Source organism: Ciconia boyciana, chromosome 4, assembly GCF_034638445.1.
Source record: "Ciconia boyciana chromosome 4, ASM3463844v1, whole genome shotgun sequence".
Classification (NCBI taxonomy): Eukaryota; Metazoa; Chordata; class Aves; order Ciconiiformes; family Ciconiidae; genus Ciconia; species Ciconia boyciana.
Genome location: NC_132937.1, coordinates 37,860,730 through 37,878,468, shown reverse-complemented (window position 1 = coordinate 37,878,468; position 17,739 = coordinate 37,860,730). Strand labels below are relative to the sequence as shown.

At 41.1% G+C, this 17,739-nt stretch overlaps 1 protein-coding gene across 3 annotated transcripts in view; it reads left to right on the top strand.

Moving 5' to 3' along the window:
• The window catches only part of PDE4D (phosphodiesterase 4D), a 363,679-nt gene that overhangs the window by 300,994 nt on the left and 44,946 nt on the right, over nt 1-17,739 (top strand). The window contains exons 1-2 of one of the 3 annotated variants that reach the window (XM_072859370.1): nt 7,254-7,278; nt 10,907-11,019. In XM_072859370.1, the coding sequence (XP_072715471.1) occupies nt 7,269-7,278; nt 10,907-11,019 (123 nt within the window). In that variant the 5' untranslated portion in view covers nt 7,254-7,268. Of the gene's footprint in view, nt 1-7,253; nt 7,279-10,530; nt 10,810-10,906; nt 11,020-17,739 lie in introns of those variants that run through there. The other 2 variants (XM_072859373.1, XM_072859369.1) reach the window with 2 other exon arrangements.

The following is a 17,739-nucleotide window of genomic DNA, read 5'->3' as shown; positions in this document are numbered from 1 at the left end:
AAAGTTGCTAAATAGATTAAAAAAAAAAAAAAAACCAACAACAAAAAAGCCAGTGCTGATTTGCTTGGGCACAGCATCACTTGCTTTATCAAACTACACACATAAATCTAGTTCATTTAAAATTAGCTAAAATGCTATGAAGAAACAACCAGTGCTTTTGAAACTGGTTCTACTAAGTAAGCTTTGCCAAGCAAATAAAACCACTTTACCAGAAGTTTTGAACTTGTCAGGTCTCAAAAGAAATGTAGAGTCATGTTGGGTCACACCGACACAGTGCATTTGGGAACACGCAGCAGGAGAAGGTGCTCCTAAATCAGGAGTTGGTGTCCTTTTCTCTAAATCAAAACTAAGCTACAGTAGTTAGTAGGCAGTCACATGGCTGGCAGTTTAAAATATTATGATATATTTGTCGAGATATGAAGTTGGTGTTTGTAGACATGGCAGGCTTGCCTGGAAAAACATTCATTGTAGTTTCAGGTAGGTCCTATAATCTAGCTTTTTGTTACCTAATATAGCTTTTTGTTACCAGTTGTGCAGTGCACTGTACCAATCTGTAAACGCCATACCACTACTATTGTGTGTGAGTGTTGAGCAAAATGAGTGTAAAGTAAATGGATATAATTTAGATATGGTTTGTTAATCCACTCTTACACCATTAAAGGAAGGTACTGCATTAAAGTTCTCATTAGAGTCAACACTCTTATTATTTATTTTAAAAGAAAATGCAATTTGCTCTTCTTTCAAAATGTAATAATGGCCCTGTTCAAGTTGCTTTAAAAATTGAGAGAGCTGCACAGCACTGCTGTCAAGGACCTGCTGGCAACTGCAACAGTCCAGACTGTCATTGCCCAGGCAATGAGCAGCCGTCCTGAATGATTCTTTTGTGACTTTCAACAAGAAATAGTCTTTATTAAGGTCAAGCTTGCTGTAGTAAATGTTGATAAATGTTGTTATATAAATGTAGAAAATTAGAAATTGTCCTCTAAATTGCTAATGGAAAAAATATTTGTAATTATTGGCAAAATAGTTATCTGTTTAGAGAGGTTATTAGTACAAGGTGGAACAGAATAAAAAGATGTAGACTACATCTACATTAGGAAAAACCTGTTTTTTTTCTGACAACATTTAACAGAGAAGATTTCCTTTGATTAAACCCTCCCTGCTGGCAGAATACCCACAGATTACTTTCACCAGATCTCCCAGGCTTGGACAACTGATTACTCTCTTACTGCAATGTCTGTGTATTCCTGCTGCCTTCATATTCATACCTTGAGTTGCAGAACTTTAATGGTTTTGCATTTAGCTCTGTGGATTTTGCTTGGTTTTGTATCCTAGAACAGACAGTGCAGTTCTTGCATAGGGTATTGGGACAGAGCTATAGGGTCCAGCTATAGGTTTGTGAACAAAGAGGAAAGAAGTTATCCATAGTGAAAAATAGTTATTTGTGTTTCTTTAGGTATGTTCCAGTATTTCCTTTGAAACCCATGTAGATGAGAAAGTCTTATAGAAATGATGTTTTGAAATTGGGACAGCTCTAGCTCACCTGGTAAAGATAACCGTAAAAGATAATTAACAAACCTCATCTTTCAGTGGGAAGAAAAAAAAAAGAGAACCTGCTGACATGTTGAAATTGTCTCTTTGCATAGATGAGTGTCCTAGGATTAAGGACAATGTGCTTTTAATGATGAATTGAGTCACGAAGTACAAATCTTTATTCCACAGTGCTCTTTCTTGCTGTTAGGAAAGCAAACATTTTGAGAAACAAGTTTCTGATTCTTTACTGTGCCAAATTTCCTTTTGCAGCACTGATGAGGAATCATCAGTGAGCTTGTTACGGCTCCATTCTCAGGGCAAATTTGCATGAGCCCCAGGTAGCACTATGAAGCCTATAGCAATTGCCTCTGCTCAGATCCCAGACCAACTGCCAAATGTAGGTGATTATTGTCAGAGGTTCAGAAATCTTAGTTTTAGTTTTCACTAGAAAATAATCATTTTCAAAACCCAAAAACTTTTGTGGAAGTGTACCAGTATCACTGAAGTGTACTCTGGGAAGAATTTCTGAGCTCCCTTAGGGAGTAAGAGAATAGCAATACAAGGGCATTCCCAGGCTGAAGTATCTCCCCATCCTCATGACAATGAGGAAGGGGCGGGATCTCAGACAGTGCAGTTGTGGTGTGCATCTCAGCATCTTGTCCTGGAGCTGCTCCACTTTGTATAAATAAGTAAAGAGTTGAATCAGGAGGGAGAAGCTTCCTTTTTATTATTTATCCATACCAAAAGAACTTGAGCAGAAAAAAATCAACAGATCCACCTCAAAAATAGTCAACAACCCTGCATTCAGGGCGGTCACACAGGATGTGGGAAACTAGTACAAAATTTTGAACCCTCTGTCTTCCAGGATAGTTGCATAATAATCAGGCTATTTTAGGATAAGATTTTCTTTTATTGCATTTCAGGAAAATAAAAAACCAACAACTTTGAACCAGTTTGGTGTTACCGTTCTGTAGAGTAGGATATATGTATATGTTTTGGGGTTTTTTAAATCTCAAAAATGTTCTGGGATGGAAAAAAGTTTCCCGTCAGTTCTAATTTGGACCTGTATGCATGGGAGGAGAAAAGAACATGTCGGGCAATCTTTCTCAAAAAAGAAAAGCTCCAGGATGAGGTGGATTCATCATTACTGTAATGTATCTCACCTGAACCTTTTTGTTCTCAGGTTCTCACCTGAACCCTTTTGATCTCTTTTATTTCATCTACCTAAAACTTAGGGGCAGGTCATAAGTTAAGAATGTGGCACCACGTAAATCAATGCCAAGCATTTGGTGCGGGGCTTCTAAAAGAAAACATGAGGGAAAAAAATCCTTCTGTGGGTTTCAGGGAAATGAACTGCTAATGAATATTGTGAAAGAGCTGAAATTTGCTGTAAGGGAAAGACTGACACAGTGTTTGTTGAGTTTTCAACTTGACGCATGGAGGAGCAGGTTGAGCTGTCTTGTGGTTTTGCTGGATGACGTTTATCCGTTGCCTACCTGTCATCCAAAACAAACCATCTCCCAGCCTGGCCTTTTCACCGCCACAGAAACAGTGACTGATACTTAGAGTGTCAGCTCGGGGTTAGTAGCCTCCAGGATAATTTCCTGAGGCAATATGACACAGAAGTGTAGCAGAAATAATGATTGACTCATTGTCCAGTGTAAAGAAATTGTATGAGTAACACAGTTCATTCAGTTAGACTGTAGGTTTCTTATCTATGACATAAATCTAATAATAGTGACGCATATCTGACTTCCAAAGGAGTGTTTGTGTTCCTCTGCAAAAGCCAAAAATCAAACCAGTGGAAATAGTATTACCTTAAAACCAGCATAAATGGGAAGGGAGATTGTGCTTAAAAAAACAGGGGAGAAGACCCACAGTTTTGATGTATTTGCACCATCTATTATTTAATGAGATCTAATCCTGAATGGGGCTCTTGGGCACTACTGTAATAATATTTTGAATATATTAATAACCATTGACACTAAACCAAAAGAGATTATAAGAATATTTGTGATAACAGTGAAGGTTCTGTTAGAATTATCTTACTAAAACCAAACTAAGTTTATCTACCTCCTTAGTCTTGTAATTTGTAGGCAAAAAGGTTATTCACTTCTTTAGCGGTGTCAGAGATAAGCGTGGAATTTTACAGAAGAAGCAGTAGATGATCTGCATATTTTATAGAGTGAGGGTCTGATTCAGCACATACTCATTGGGAATAATCCATCGAGAGTATCCATTCAGACAGGAACTTCACATTTTGCCGTTATATTTAGTAGAGCACAAGAGTCCAGTGATATGGAATGTGCTGCTAGCCCAAAGGCTGATTCAGACATCACTTGACCTGAGAAGGAAGCATTAAAAACTAAATAAATATTGAAGCTAAAAGCGATGTTTATTAATTGCCTGTGTTCTTAGTTTAGGGAAGAGTGCAAAAGCGTAGCCCATTTCTGCCATGTAAATACACCCCAGCTAAGTGGGTGTGAAGGGAAGAACAGTTTCATAAAAGGGAAGGAGGAAAATTCCTTTCTGCTACTGCCCTTTTTGCTGCTTCCAGGAATGAAGATGAATGAAGTTGCGTGTTCTTGTATTTCTCCTTTTGCTTTGTTGGAAAGAGAGCAGGCTTCCTTCTACCCAACTGGGGCAAGGCTGAGAGGTTTCCTCTCTCCTGCAATCTCCAGGGCCCTGAGATAAAGCCTGTCTCCAGCTGCAGTCTCTTGCCATCAGTTCATTTAGTTTGTCTTATCAATGTCATGCAAACCTGGTTCAAGTTAGAATTACCACCAGAAATACTCGGGACGTTTTTATAGTGCTTTCCTTAGGAAATAGGTGTGTATTACTAACAGCCACCTATTAACTTTTGAAATCATTGACCACTGTTAGCTAAATCTCATAGTGAGGTAGTGATTTATGAAATTTATTAAATATAACCTATGTAAAAATGGGCAACTTAATAGAGGAGCCTATTAACACTGTCTTTTAAGAAAAAAACCCTGTAGTTTGAGCATGTTTCTTGTTAGACACCAAAGGCTCTAGATGGAGAAGAGCCAATATGAATGCCTCAGCTCTTGGAAGGCTTTCATTTGGCTTTCCCATTTTATCAGAAACCAGGAATTCTATGGAGGTTTCTTTGGCAAAGATCAGCTGAAGCTTTTTCTAAACTTTGACATTTATATTTTTTTAATATAGTGTGAGCTCAGGCTGCACTGTTGGATGTTGTGAAGTTCAGAAGTCAAATCAACCAGGAGACACAAACGCTTAGGGAAACAGACTTTGTTAGTTCTGGTACTTACAGATATCTTTATTTTCATTTTATTCTGTAGTGATTTCTGAATATGCATTTGTAAAGTTTTTGAGGAACTCTCAAAACCAAACAGGGATCCTGAAATTCTTTCCCAGATGGGACTCCCAATTTTCACATTTCAGCTTGATCGAAACAAGTGCTAATTGGTAATACAGATTTTGTGACAGAACACAGTTTCTGGGTCTTGGAGCTATTGACATCTCAGATGAAATCAGTAGTAATCTGCTTAAAAGTGAAGTTCATAGTTTCTAATGGGCTTGTATGGTTTTTGACAAAAACTTGAGCTATTCCTTTGTGTTCTGATCATATGTCCTAAGAAAGTAGGAAAACAAAATTATTAGTAGGTCTTTTTTAACAGTAAAGTTTCACACACATAAATTTAGTGATTTGTATTTCTTGTTTTCATCGTAATGCCCAAAATAATATATATGAGTTGAGGTCTTCAGCAAAATCCTGATGGGGACAATGTGATATCCTTTGATCCCTTCTACTAGGGTCAGAGACTATTACAGAACAGCAAACATGACAGCGTGGCTATTTGAACCACCCACTTTTTGCCAAAATGGCTTTTATTTTTTCAACTGCTAATTTAATCACAGAATCACAGAATGGTTGAAGATGGAAGGCACCTCTGGAGGTCATCTGGTTCAATCCCCCTGCTCAAGCAGAGCCACCTAGAGCCAGTTGCCCAGGACCATGTCCAGCCAGCTTTTGAAGATCTCCCCAAGCATGGAGAATCCACAACCTCCCTGGACAACCCGTGCCAGTGCTCGGTCACCCTTGCAGTAAAAAAGTGTTTCCTGACGTTCAGAGGGAACCTCCTGTGTTTTAGTTTGTGCCCATTGCCTCTAATTTTGTTCTACTTCGAAAATGTCTCACTTCTCTCATTATGTTGAATCAACAGCAGCATCCTCCTCAGAAACAAATTGTTTTACAGCTACAGGGGAACTGATTTTGAGGATACATCCTCTCACCTAGAAAAAATATTTTTTGTATGATACAAGAAAGAGGATAAGAAAGCAGCTTGAGCAATGAATCCATTATTGAACTCCTTGCCCACAAGCCTCAGAGTACAGAATCAACACAATTACAACTGTTGGGAAAAAAAGAGATTTAAAAAAGAAACAGACAAAATACAGTTTGTTCATGAAAAGAAAGCAATAAAAATGCATGCAAAGGACATTTTGCTACTTGAAAATCAAGAGTTTTCCTCTTTTTCTTTATTTTGAGCAAGGTTGATTGCTTGATGGAAGGGCTTACTTCTTTCCACCAGTGAGTGAGTGACAGTGGTCTTTCCGGCAGATTCTTAGAAGCAGTGGAGTAAAGAATGCATTAGTCCTTTGCCAAAGGGGTCAGAGGGGAAGGGAGCACTGGGTAGGGGTGTGTGGTAACAGAAGAATGTTCATTTGGCCTTGTTGGATATTTGGTAAGAGCAAACAGTGGATTTAAACATTCACACTGCAAACATTTTGATGTGCCCTGTCACTGAAACAGTAAATTATTTAAATACACTGTATGTACTGAATGTGTGTTTTCCTGCTTGGCTTCAATGAAAGATACTTTTCTGATAGTCTGCTGTACTACTCTGGCATTGCAAGACTGTTTCTTAGGATGAATTTGCAAATACTTAATACAGAAATACTTCTAGACTTTAGAACAAATTATATCAGTATGAGTAACTTTGTTCCAAAGCTTTTTCCAAGAAGTAGACCAAATGTTTAACAGAAAAAAACAGAGGAAGCCAGCACAAGTAACACCTCATCCCCACGCAGTGAAACTGAACTACATAGTGAAAGCCCAGTGATACAGCTTTTCTATATTTGTAAGACTCAAAAGTGCCTTCTTTACTCTGAACTAACTATAATAGGCCTGTTCCAAGAGCCTGATAACTTATTTGTAGGTATCTGCAGCCTTCCTGTTACCTGGTTTTGTAAGAATATAAACACATGTTGTTCATATCTTTGCCCTTGAAATACAGTCTTAGGGTATGGAGAGATTATATGACATACGTGGATTTCTCTGAGACCGTGAGAGAAATACAAAATGTTGGTGGAAAAAAACGCACCTTTTTTCCTAGATCATCATTTAATGTGTGTTTTGTCCGTGTATTTCTTTATACGGTCCTTTTTTCTAATATAAGTCTAGTCAAGTATTTTGACAAGTTGTGCATAACTGGACTTTATCATTTTGCTCCTATTATTTCCTGGAGGTTACTACATTCTCTGTTCAAGGAGATAAGGCAGTTTCCGTAGCCTAAGGCTAGTGCTACTGGCATTGTATAAAGCAGTACGTTGGGAGACTCCTGCAGATCATCACATCCTGAAAGAAGACTAGTCCTGGTCATTTGGACACAGTCCATCTATGCATAAGGCTACTAACCGGTACAAAGGATTTTTCTTCACTAGAGTGGAAACTTGGAGAGATTCCTGGCATGGAAGAAAGTGAGTGTTCAGAGTGGGACCATCAAAACAGTTTCTGAGAAATCTGCTGCAGCTGAATTGTCTTCCCAGATGCTCATTCCAAAATCTGCTCAAGAGTATTTTGTTTTACTTGCGATTGTGGAGGGTTGTCTGCAAATTTCTCGATGTTGAACAAAAATATCTTTCATAATTACATTTTATCAACAGTAAGACATACGAACACTCCACAAAGAAAGCCTTTTAAGTTACAATATTTACGATTTTCTCAGTAAAACCTAAAAACAAAATTAATTTTTTCTGAAAGGTACAGGTGGTGGAATTGTTTGTAGTAATCTGTGAACTGTAAAGAGAACATTTGCTGTCACTTCCTTTTTTCTAAAAGCATATATGAAATAACATGCAAATTGTTAAAGCAACTGGTGTTAAACTGTATTTCTCTCCCTCTTATTGAAGCCTAATGAGATATAAAAAGAACCTTTGAAATTTCAAAACCTCTCTAATTTACAGAGGTTAATTTGTTTTAGGACTTCATTATCGGGGGGGGGCCTTGATCATGTACCTATACCAAAAAAACTGATTAGTACATCAGTCCTGGCTGGGAATAATGACAGGGTGCTACCTTAGAGGTAAGACAGAGGTGAAAAACAGTGTTGTGAGGCTGTCAAAGCTGCGTGGCTGATAATTATTTTTTTATTCTTAGCTTAGTGGTGATGGGGTGTTACACTTGAAAAGCTGTTAACCTGACAACATTTTCCACCGCATTGTATAACAACAGAAGTGTGGGACAAATTTAGAGCTTCGGTACTGTTTAGAAAAAAGCTTTCTTATGGTTGTTCTGCCCTTCAGAACTGCAGGAACAAAGCAGGCCTGCTTGTCTTATGGGTACTTTGTCACCAGTTAGAAACCCTTTTATTTCCATTTAAGCTATCAGGACTGGCCTGGCTGCCCTGCGATCTGAGAACTGGCAGGAGGTGCTGAGTCCAGCAAGTCTTTAGCCTAGCGTTGGCCATCAAAAGTTTCCTTAGTCTGAGTGCTCAGTCGGGTCCCTGCGGCAGCCACAGACTCTTGAAGTGTGGGAGTCAGAAACGACAGATTGTGAGAAACACCCTAATGGTGATGGGACTTCCTTGTGAGTGATGGATTCTGGTTTCTAATGTGCTTTGAGATATACTGGGAAGGTGGATAGTAGACAAAGGTTCCTGAATATAAGGTGCTGTTGGTAATATATATTACTGCTACATGGATAACAAGAAAAATAAGTTTTAAAATACATAACAAACGGAGCATTTTATTACTTTTACCTAAATATGGTATCCCTCAAGTTTATTTTGTTGTTTTCATACTTCTTGGAAAAACGCTCTTACTTTCTTAACTATTGGAAGGAATGATACTTACTTGTGAGGAAAAACACAAGTTTCCCAATAGCTGATTTTCAAGAACTGCTAAAGGACAGGCTGCAGGCTAGCAACAAAATAACATCATACAGATTCGTTTTACCTCACTTCATTATGCATTTTATCCTCAACGAAATCATTTTATAAGGTCATCAGATAACTATGCATGTTAACCACATCTCCGCTTCATCAAAAGCATTTAATGCAGTACACTTACAAAGTATTATAAACAGTTATTTCTATTTCCAGTACTGACCTTGATGAAATCTACACTGCGAGGTCAGTAAACCAGTCATGTCCAAGAACTAGTGAGCTGTGATGTCTGCTGTGTTGCAGAACATCATAGATTCTCTTTTGATGGACAAACAGGCTGGAAAATCCTGCCCCTATTTGCTGGGGGAATTCTTTTGGATCAGGTAGCATTTATAGTAAGTATAACACATCTGAAAGACAGTGTTTACAATTCAATGGGAACGTCTTTTGTTGAGTATCGGTTAGTGTTGTGTTCGCTGAAGTGGCAGGTTGGCACTGCAAAATTTTCTTTAAATGGTTCTGCCAATTAATCTCAATCCAAACTTCTTCTGCATTGCCTTTTCCGGAGGTGAATGGACAGTATTCAAAATTGTGGAGTGTTTTTGCAATAGCCACAAGTACGCAAAGTTTAACAGCTTGTGAAGGAACCTGAAGTTTTTGAGCATGTGCTCTGAAATGTAAAAAGATAGGAATCTAGTATCCTAGATGTTGAACAGTAATGCACTGAGCTATTTGGCAGTAGTTCATGCTGGGGTGTTTTATTTTAAAAGGAGTTTTAGTTAGTTTGTCTGCCTGCTTTTTTGCTTGTGTGACATTTTGAAAATAAGGTTAATTTGATGTGAAACAAGTTAAGGGAGATGTTTTAGATGGCAATAACAAGCCCACTGAACAAACATTTATCTACCTTGGAGTTACGTTTGCATGTAGGTGATCCAGAAGCACGCATGCCAGGAGTTTCAAAACTTGATGTTTCAGATGCACGGCTTGCAAGGCAGCGTGCCTGGGCTAAAACTCTCTCAGCTCTGAGTTCAGTGTGGAGAGGCATTCTCCCCTTCTGATCTACATCAGAAAAAAAAGATAGCCAGGCTTTGTAGGTGAGGCTCACACCCTAGACATGGGATTATTTTTCTGAAATTATTTCCTGCTGTTGGAGAGTTATTGAAGAAGGGAATGTCTTCCTCTCTGTAAGTGAAACTTCTGCAAGTGTTAAGACAGTTGGCAATGTGACATACAGCAGTTTTGGTTAAACCATGACTTTGCATACCGTTATTGGGTCCATTTCCCATATTGTGTTGCTGCGTCCAGTTCCAAAACTTCTATCTGCCCTTTTTTTGCTTACAGCCGACGTGATGCTTTGTACACGGACGCACACACACAGAGGCTTTGGGGTTAGAGCAAATACTACTGCAGTTATTTGAACACTGCGGCCGGTGCTTCGGCGGGTCATCGTTGTCCCGAGCACTTACACGTGTTTTTACATCTTCCCCACACTTAATACACGTTAACCAATTCATTCTCATGGTACCCCTGTGGGTAGGTAAGAAAATACGGGGACGACCGCTCAGCGCGGCCGGTGGGTGCCCGCGGCGGGGCGGGCTCCGCGCCGGGTTTTGCGGGGCTCCCCACCCCGCGGCGGCTCCGGGCGGGGGTTGTGTGCGTGTATACGTACGGATGGATGTGTATGTGTGTGTGTGCGTGCGCACGTGTAACCGCGGGGGGGGCGGCGGCCCCCCGCCCGCAGCCCTGCCACCGGCGGAGCTGCGAAAACAGGAAGCGCGGTGGCCGCAGCCGGCGGCTGCGCTGATTCATCCCTGCCCGCGCCCCCCCGCCGAGGGCAGGCCTGGCTCCCGCCGCCGCGGGGCTGCTGCGCGCCCGCGGAGCTCGGCGCTGCCCGCGAGGGGGCGGCGCTGCGGCCGCCGCGGCCCCGGGGCGGGCGGGCCAGGCCCGGCCGGGCGAGGGGAGGCCAGGCGAGGCGAGGCAGGCGGCCAGCCCGGCCGGCGGAAGGTTTCTGCCGGCGCCGCCGCTCGCCGAGCCGGGGGCTCCGAAGAGGAGCGCGGCCACGCGGAGGGGAAGAGCCGCGCCGCCCGCTGCCCGGGCTGGCAATATGAGGGAGCAGCACTCATGTGTGGGCACCGGGCAGCGGAGGATGGACCCGCTGGAGCTCGCCGTTAGCCCTGTGAAACGCTTGCGAACTGAGTACGCCTTTCCCTGTCTCTTCGCAGAGGAGGCCTACCAAAAACTGGCCAGCGAGACCCTGGAGGAGCTGGACTGGTGCCTGGACCAGCTGGAGACCCTGCAGACCAGGCACTCCGTCAGCGAAATGGCCTCGAACAAGGTAGGAGCCCGCGGCCCCGGCTCTTGCCGCCGCGCGGGGCGGCGGGGGCGCCTCGGCCGGGTGCGGAGGGGGCGGCGTGGCCGCGGCTGCGGCCGGCGGGGCTCCCCGGGCGCGCACCCCCGTGTCGGCAGGAGGGGACCGCGGCCCCGGGCTGAGAAACTTGCCGCGGGAAGTAGCAGCCTCCTGTGCGCGCTTGGGTGCGGGAAGGGCTCTTGTTGTGGTTTGTGCAGTTTTCTTAATTTCAGGGCAAGTCGTGGAAGCGATGCCGGTCTTGGAAAGCTGCACTGTTCCCGATGTGTCTCGGTTTAAAAACGAAAAGAGATTGTTTTTCGGCTGCTGGCGATAATCCCTTCGGTGGCTCTTTCTCTTCGCAGCATCCCGTTCTGAGCTAGGGATCTTTCCTAGAAAATGGTGTGGAAGTAGCTTGAAGAGGTGGTAAAGGTAGTTCTTGATCCCAGGGGAGCTGCAGGCTGAATTTCATTTGTAACCAGTAAGGCTAACAGCTCTCATAACACAACTCGTTATGAAAGTTCTCGCTCAGAACCGAGGAGCCATCACAATAGTCACGATAGACACCTAGATCCAGAGGTGTGTTTCTGAGTCGGAGTGCGCCCTTCCTTCCCCCCCTGGAAGCTGGGGATGCGTGTTAGCCGGGGACTGTGTGGTGGTGTCTGATCGCTGTGTGTGATTGTGCTGCAGTTTGAAAAAGGGTTTCCACGTGCTCCATTCATAAGTACACTTTATTCCGTGACTTTGGTTTGCAAACGATATGTAGCTACGGTTCTGGAGTTAGCTTTCTTAAAGCTGAATTAATAAGCCTGCTGTCTTGCTTTGGAAATTATTTTTACATTTGTCATCAACGGATATTCCGAGTATTTGGGGAGCCACATGTACAATGAGAGAGAAGAAAGTTTTAATTAAATAAATAGGCTGGTTTTGCCTCTCTTATGTCTGCAGAAGCGGCTGATGATCTATATTTTAGCACCTTTTAACCATTTCAGTTCCAATTAGGACTTTTTTAAAGTCAGAAAATAATAAGTGTTTTTGACTCGGCTTATGACTCTTTAAAATTCTGCTGTCTTGCTTTGACTGTTTGACTGTACCAAATACCTGCTGTTTCTCATTGTCTGTTTTTAAGTCCGTGTTCAACTCAGCCTGCGTGTAAGAGGTGAGGTGTTTGCACTAAACTCTGTACGGTTTAGTCCCATAATATAATATCCCTTGTGCTTTTCTTGTCTTTAGAGACTGTTAGCAGCAATTAAATTTCCGTTTTAAGTTATCTGTCTGGCATTGCTCTCTTCTCAGAACTGTGTTTTCAGTTTTTATTGCCAGTTGAAAGATCTCATTATTCAGGGCATATTGCGTACATACTGGCAAGTTGCAAAGTCAAGAGTTTCAGAGTCTGATTTAGCACTGTTTGAATCCAGTGACATTGTTTTCAAAGGGAGTAAGATCAGACCAACACAGGCCTGGTCTTTCCTTGCTAACAAGGAAAGGTGTTTCAGGAACACCTATCAGTTCCCTGATTTGTGATGTCTGTATAGCCACTGTTTCACAAGATCCTGGATATTCTTCAAGCATTTATTTATTACCTCCCTAAACCAGATAGGATATGCAGTATATTTTATGAACAAGGAGGACAAGCTGTTTTTAGAATAAGATAAAACTAATTGCGAATCAATGTGTCTTAAGTTTTGCCAAGTATATTCAGATTTTTACCTAAATAAGATTTGTGTTTAGAATAAAACATGACAATTGCTTTGCATCTTTAAGTAAACACAAAGGTGCTACATCTGATACTATGTTTTGTTTGTATTTGTTTGAACTAGTTAAAGACTTGTTTGGCATAGATTACAGGATAAACATTCTTCACGTGTGTTTATTCAAATGAAAAGGAAAATTATTCACAAAAAGTTTTTCATCATCTTGTTTCCAGCATAAGGTCATGCAGACAAGGGATCGATGCGGGGTGCACAGTAAGCCTAGGCGTCATAGTTAATCTGAAGGTCAGTAAGAATGATGCCAAGCTTTACATCAAAACTGGAATTTTTATATTGCAGTAATGTATTGCCTCAATCTGCTTGATCTGTCAAATATGGACGTACATGTCTAAAGCACTTCATTGCTACTTACTGTTTCATGTTGCAGTATTTAGGAAGAGCATGGTATTGGGAAGGAATATCTGCTGTTTGGTTTTGCAGGTCATACTCAATTCTTAAAGTGAACCTTCTCCCCCCTTTTTTGGGAAGTCTGCCCTCCTTGTATAGCAATCTGTGACATCTTTCAGTGTTTGGTTTTTTTGGTGTGTTTTTCTCTTTTTAAGGCAGGAAAAAAAAAGTAAATCAATGCCATTAACCATAATGTGAACAATCTTGAATATAAACCAGCAAGCGCATATAATGTGAGGAAAATTTAGTGCAGGAGGATTTTAATTTTAGGGGTGTAACAGGTTGTTCTAAAGAATCATTTTATTCCTGGTTATTAAAACATATCCAGCATTTATACAGCACCTCCTATTGTAATATAACTGCAAACTGCGACATCTCTCTGAGTCATATAGGTAAATTTTACTGTTTTAGTTTGTAGAGAAACTTTGCTTAAGGCTAAGGACATAGACTTCAGTACAGCAATGAATATTGAAGAGTACTCAGTTTTCTATCCCAAGAGTAAGTCCTACAAAATTGGATGAGAAAATCAGGAAAAGGAATGTTGCTGGTACAGAACGTGGTTTCTCACTGTGTTTCCCTCTTTCCCTTTCTCTGGGTTTCTTTAAGAACTAGCCCACAAGATTGATGAATTGGGGTTTTTTTTCCAGACTCTCAGCTACTTCCCTTATTTATTCCACACCCCCCCACCCTTTTTTTATATAACAGCATTTTGATCAGTGTTAGTTTTCCTTATTTATGTGAGCATGTGCAAGACATAAGGGGTGGCATAAGAGCTGAGTTTTGCACCAGGTAAGAGCTTTTGCCCATCCTGCAAAGGCTGCCATAGTAGAGGAGAAAAATCCAGGGAGGAAGCAGCACTGTGTGTCCTGAATGCCTGAAGCAGGCCAGGGAATGAGTCTTACCTCCAATCCCTCTCTGTGCAGTGAGTTGGCAGTCTGAACTGTCGATTGCGTCTGTGTGGAATCCCCTTACCATCGGTAATGCCTGCGCAGGATTTGCGTTAGCATATCCCAGTCCAAGGGTATTTATTTTGTTTAGATGCCCCTCGTGCTCACTTAGCAGTAGTCCGTGACATGCCAGTTCACAGCTTTGGATGACTGAAAGTGGGATGACGCAGATATATGAAAAGATCCTTCTTCTCCCTGCTTAAAAAGGCTTGAAGCAGTAGGCATGGGGTGCTATTCACAGTCTCCAGTTGAGCCGCAGCATGTTGTGGCAGTAAGTGTAACCCCAAAAACTTTGAAAACGTGCTCTAGGTCAGCTCTGTAGGAAGCCAGCCGTGATGCTTGCCTGCTGAAGTTACACCAGGATGACTGTTATCCAGATGATGTCCCATTTCCCAGCCATCCCTGTGATAAGCAGATTTCCAAGTGCCTGGAGGCATTGCACATGAGGTGACTGCTGGATAGATCTGTGATGCACCCATAGGCGTAGTTCGTAAATAAATCTGATTTCAAAAGGACATAGTACTTAAAAGTATTATCAGTTATCATTATGCTGTTATGATTCCTACAGTACTTGGTGTTTCCTTAAATTACCAGCTTCTGGAATTGGGTACTAACAAGAGAATCTCAGCGTCTTTTTAAAAGCATAGGAAGTTTCTTGTCCTTACACTCCTGTAGAAACCGTGTAAAGTCTTGAAAGGCTCTGAAACTAGAAATCAAGAAGCACCTTAAATTTGGAAAATCGACTAAAATGTCTTAAATGTTTGGAGACCTATTTCTGATTTTTCTATAGCATGTACTGTTAATATTGGCTATCGTCAGTGGACTGTGGCTCTATTGTTGTGTTTTTCTGCATGATGCTTACTTGAACAGAAATAAATTAATTTTATAAAATAGTTTACCAATTTGGGTCACTAAAGATAGGATCCCAGGGCATTATTAGATGCCTGTATTTAACTGTTCTGATTTCCAGCGATGCTAACCTGTATCAGTTTCTGCTAAACTGAATTGTGAGTAGTATCTGTATTGAAAAACATAGTTTTTAGGTGGGTACTAGCTTACTGATTGTGATTTCTAACTTTAGACAGAGGTACACTTTGATATACTTGTACAAGCAAATGATCTTTTTGAAATTTGGGTTGCGGAGTGATTTATTTTTTTTTAATCATTTGCTCTTTTTTTAATGAATAACCCCCTCTTCTTTTTCTGCCAAACAAGACTAAAGCAAAAATTAATAGATTTTAAGTTCTCTGGGAGAAGAACTATTTTCATCCAGTATGCAATACCTAGCTTAAGTCCCTGATTCTGGATCTGAGAGTTATTCTGTGACAGACAATAAATAAATGAAGAATGCCAGCAATAAAGATGTAGCAACCACTTTCTGCTAGACAGCACTAACTGTAGATTATAACTATTCATCCATGTTTGACTAGTGAAACTGATAAGCAGAAGTATATTTTCACTTCTGTAATCATGATTTTGCAAACGTCTCTAGTGTGTTGCTTTTGTGTGTCTTGAGTATCTGAATTTAGACATGGAAGAAGTTTCAATTCATGTGCTTCTGTTTCAGTTTTAAGTTTACTGCAGATGACAGCACTTTTGCAGGATTTGCTGATAACTGGTAATGAACAAGAGTTTGGAAAAGGTCATTCATCAGGTATTTCTTTCCCACTATAAACTTATGTGAATGCCTTTTCTCCAGGAAGCTTTTTTAGGTATCAAAGCTAAGAAGATTTAGGTTTCATTTAGCTCGACCATGTTAACTATGAAACTAATTTTTTTAAGTATAAACTATCTAATAGTTGTCCAGCTTGTATACCAGTATGTGCAAATGCTCACAGTTCAAAGCAGAAGTCTACTTACAGACAGTTAGTAGTGCTAGTTACTATTAAAAAAACCTTTCTGAGATTTTGGAGTGCTTTGAAGATGCCCAAAACATCAATGCTAATGACCAACTAACTTCCAAAGGCTATGCTAATGTAACACTTGATGAAAGTATTAGTGGGATTTTGGTTTATGTTTGTGGTCCTGTACTTGTCACCCATTACGCATGCTCAAACAATAATCTTAATGATACTTTATTTTAAAAAATTACCTACCTGTAAACATTTAATGTAAGCTAAAATTACACTTGAAGGAAACAAAGATAACTTGAAATCTGTTCGGTTGTGGTTTTTTTTTTTTACATTCCCTCCTGAAGTCCCCTGCCAATTTGAGCTGGTTTATAATCACATTTTCCTGCTGCTAAAAAGTATTTTTCCTTTCCTGCTTTACAGCACTAAAAGGCTTACACAGGCAACAGGGAGCTGACTAACGTAATATCCGGGGAAAGAGTGAGGCTAAACGAATTACTTACTTCACATAATGGACCATGTATGAATTCCCTAACACGCTTCAAACAGAAGTGCTGTTTTACCTCTGCTGGGTTTTCCCAGGGGCAGGGGAGAGCCCCGCTGCCTGCCTGCCTCCGTGGCCCGAGCGGGGCCAGGAAGCACCTCCTGCCTCTTGGCAGCTCTTCACAGGCACCGGCCGCGGGATGGAGAAGCAGCATTGTGTTCCCGCAGGCTGACAGCAGCTCTCTGGGTCTCCCCGTGCCCAGAATTTATGGAGCTGATGACAGGCTCTGACTCCTGATTTAGTCCATTCATCTGTTTTATCTTTGTCTTATTCTGTGGAAAAGCTTAAGTGCTGCGGTGGTCAGTAATTTTGTAGGAGCCTAGACGGGCTGAGTCTAGAACTAGTACTTTAGCATTGTCTTTTTTGAATTCTTGCTGCCAACTTTGGGGACAGGTTCATTGCACGGTTAGGAGCTTGTCTTCAGAAATGACATTTCATCCGTCGGAGCGTAATTTTTTTTTCAATACTTTTTCCAAACATGGAAGCTCAGCCAGAGTAAAAATGTATCCTCTTTCTCTCATAGCCACTGATTAGAGTGACCTGTTTCCAATTAAGGAACAGGATAATGTTGTCATATCCATTTAAGAGGATTTGAACATCAGTCATTCTCTTTGAGTTTCAGCTATTGCACATGAAAAATATGTGCTAGAAACGTAACAGTAGAAAAGAAATTTATTGTTGTCATGACTAAATTGTTGCAGAGCAGGCAGCATCTCTGTTTTGTTTCTTGGATTTAAAGAGCTTGGATATCCAGATGAAAAACTCGATGGGCTTTGTTGTGTGACAGTCCTCTTACATAATGTCTGGCAATGCCATTGCACTTGGCTGGCTGACATGATAGTTTAATTGGTTCTTGTATTCCCAGATCTTTCTAGGAAAATCCGAGGATTTGGTGAGCTCTTTAGAGTGTTGCTTCTGATGAAGATGACAATTAAGGGGCAGCTGTTAGCAAGAAAAAGCTTGTTCAGTGCCGCATCAGGAAATTTTTTATTCATTAAGGATTTTGGTTTGTACAGTGACAGAGTAAAGGGATACTGATAAAGTGGTGAGCCTGAATTTGAATTAATGCATATTTGTGTGAGTTCCCCAATTTTGTTGTACTTCATAATGAGAAAAGGAAAAGAGGACTGTGGAGGTAAGGAAGGACTACCTTCACAGGCACACTCCTCCCTTTCCATGCGCTGAAGCCAGCCCAAAAGGATTTAAGACCC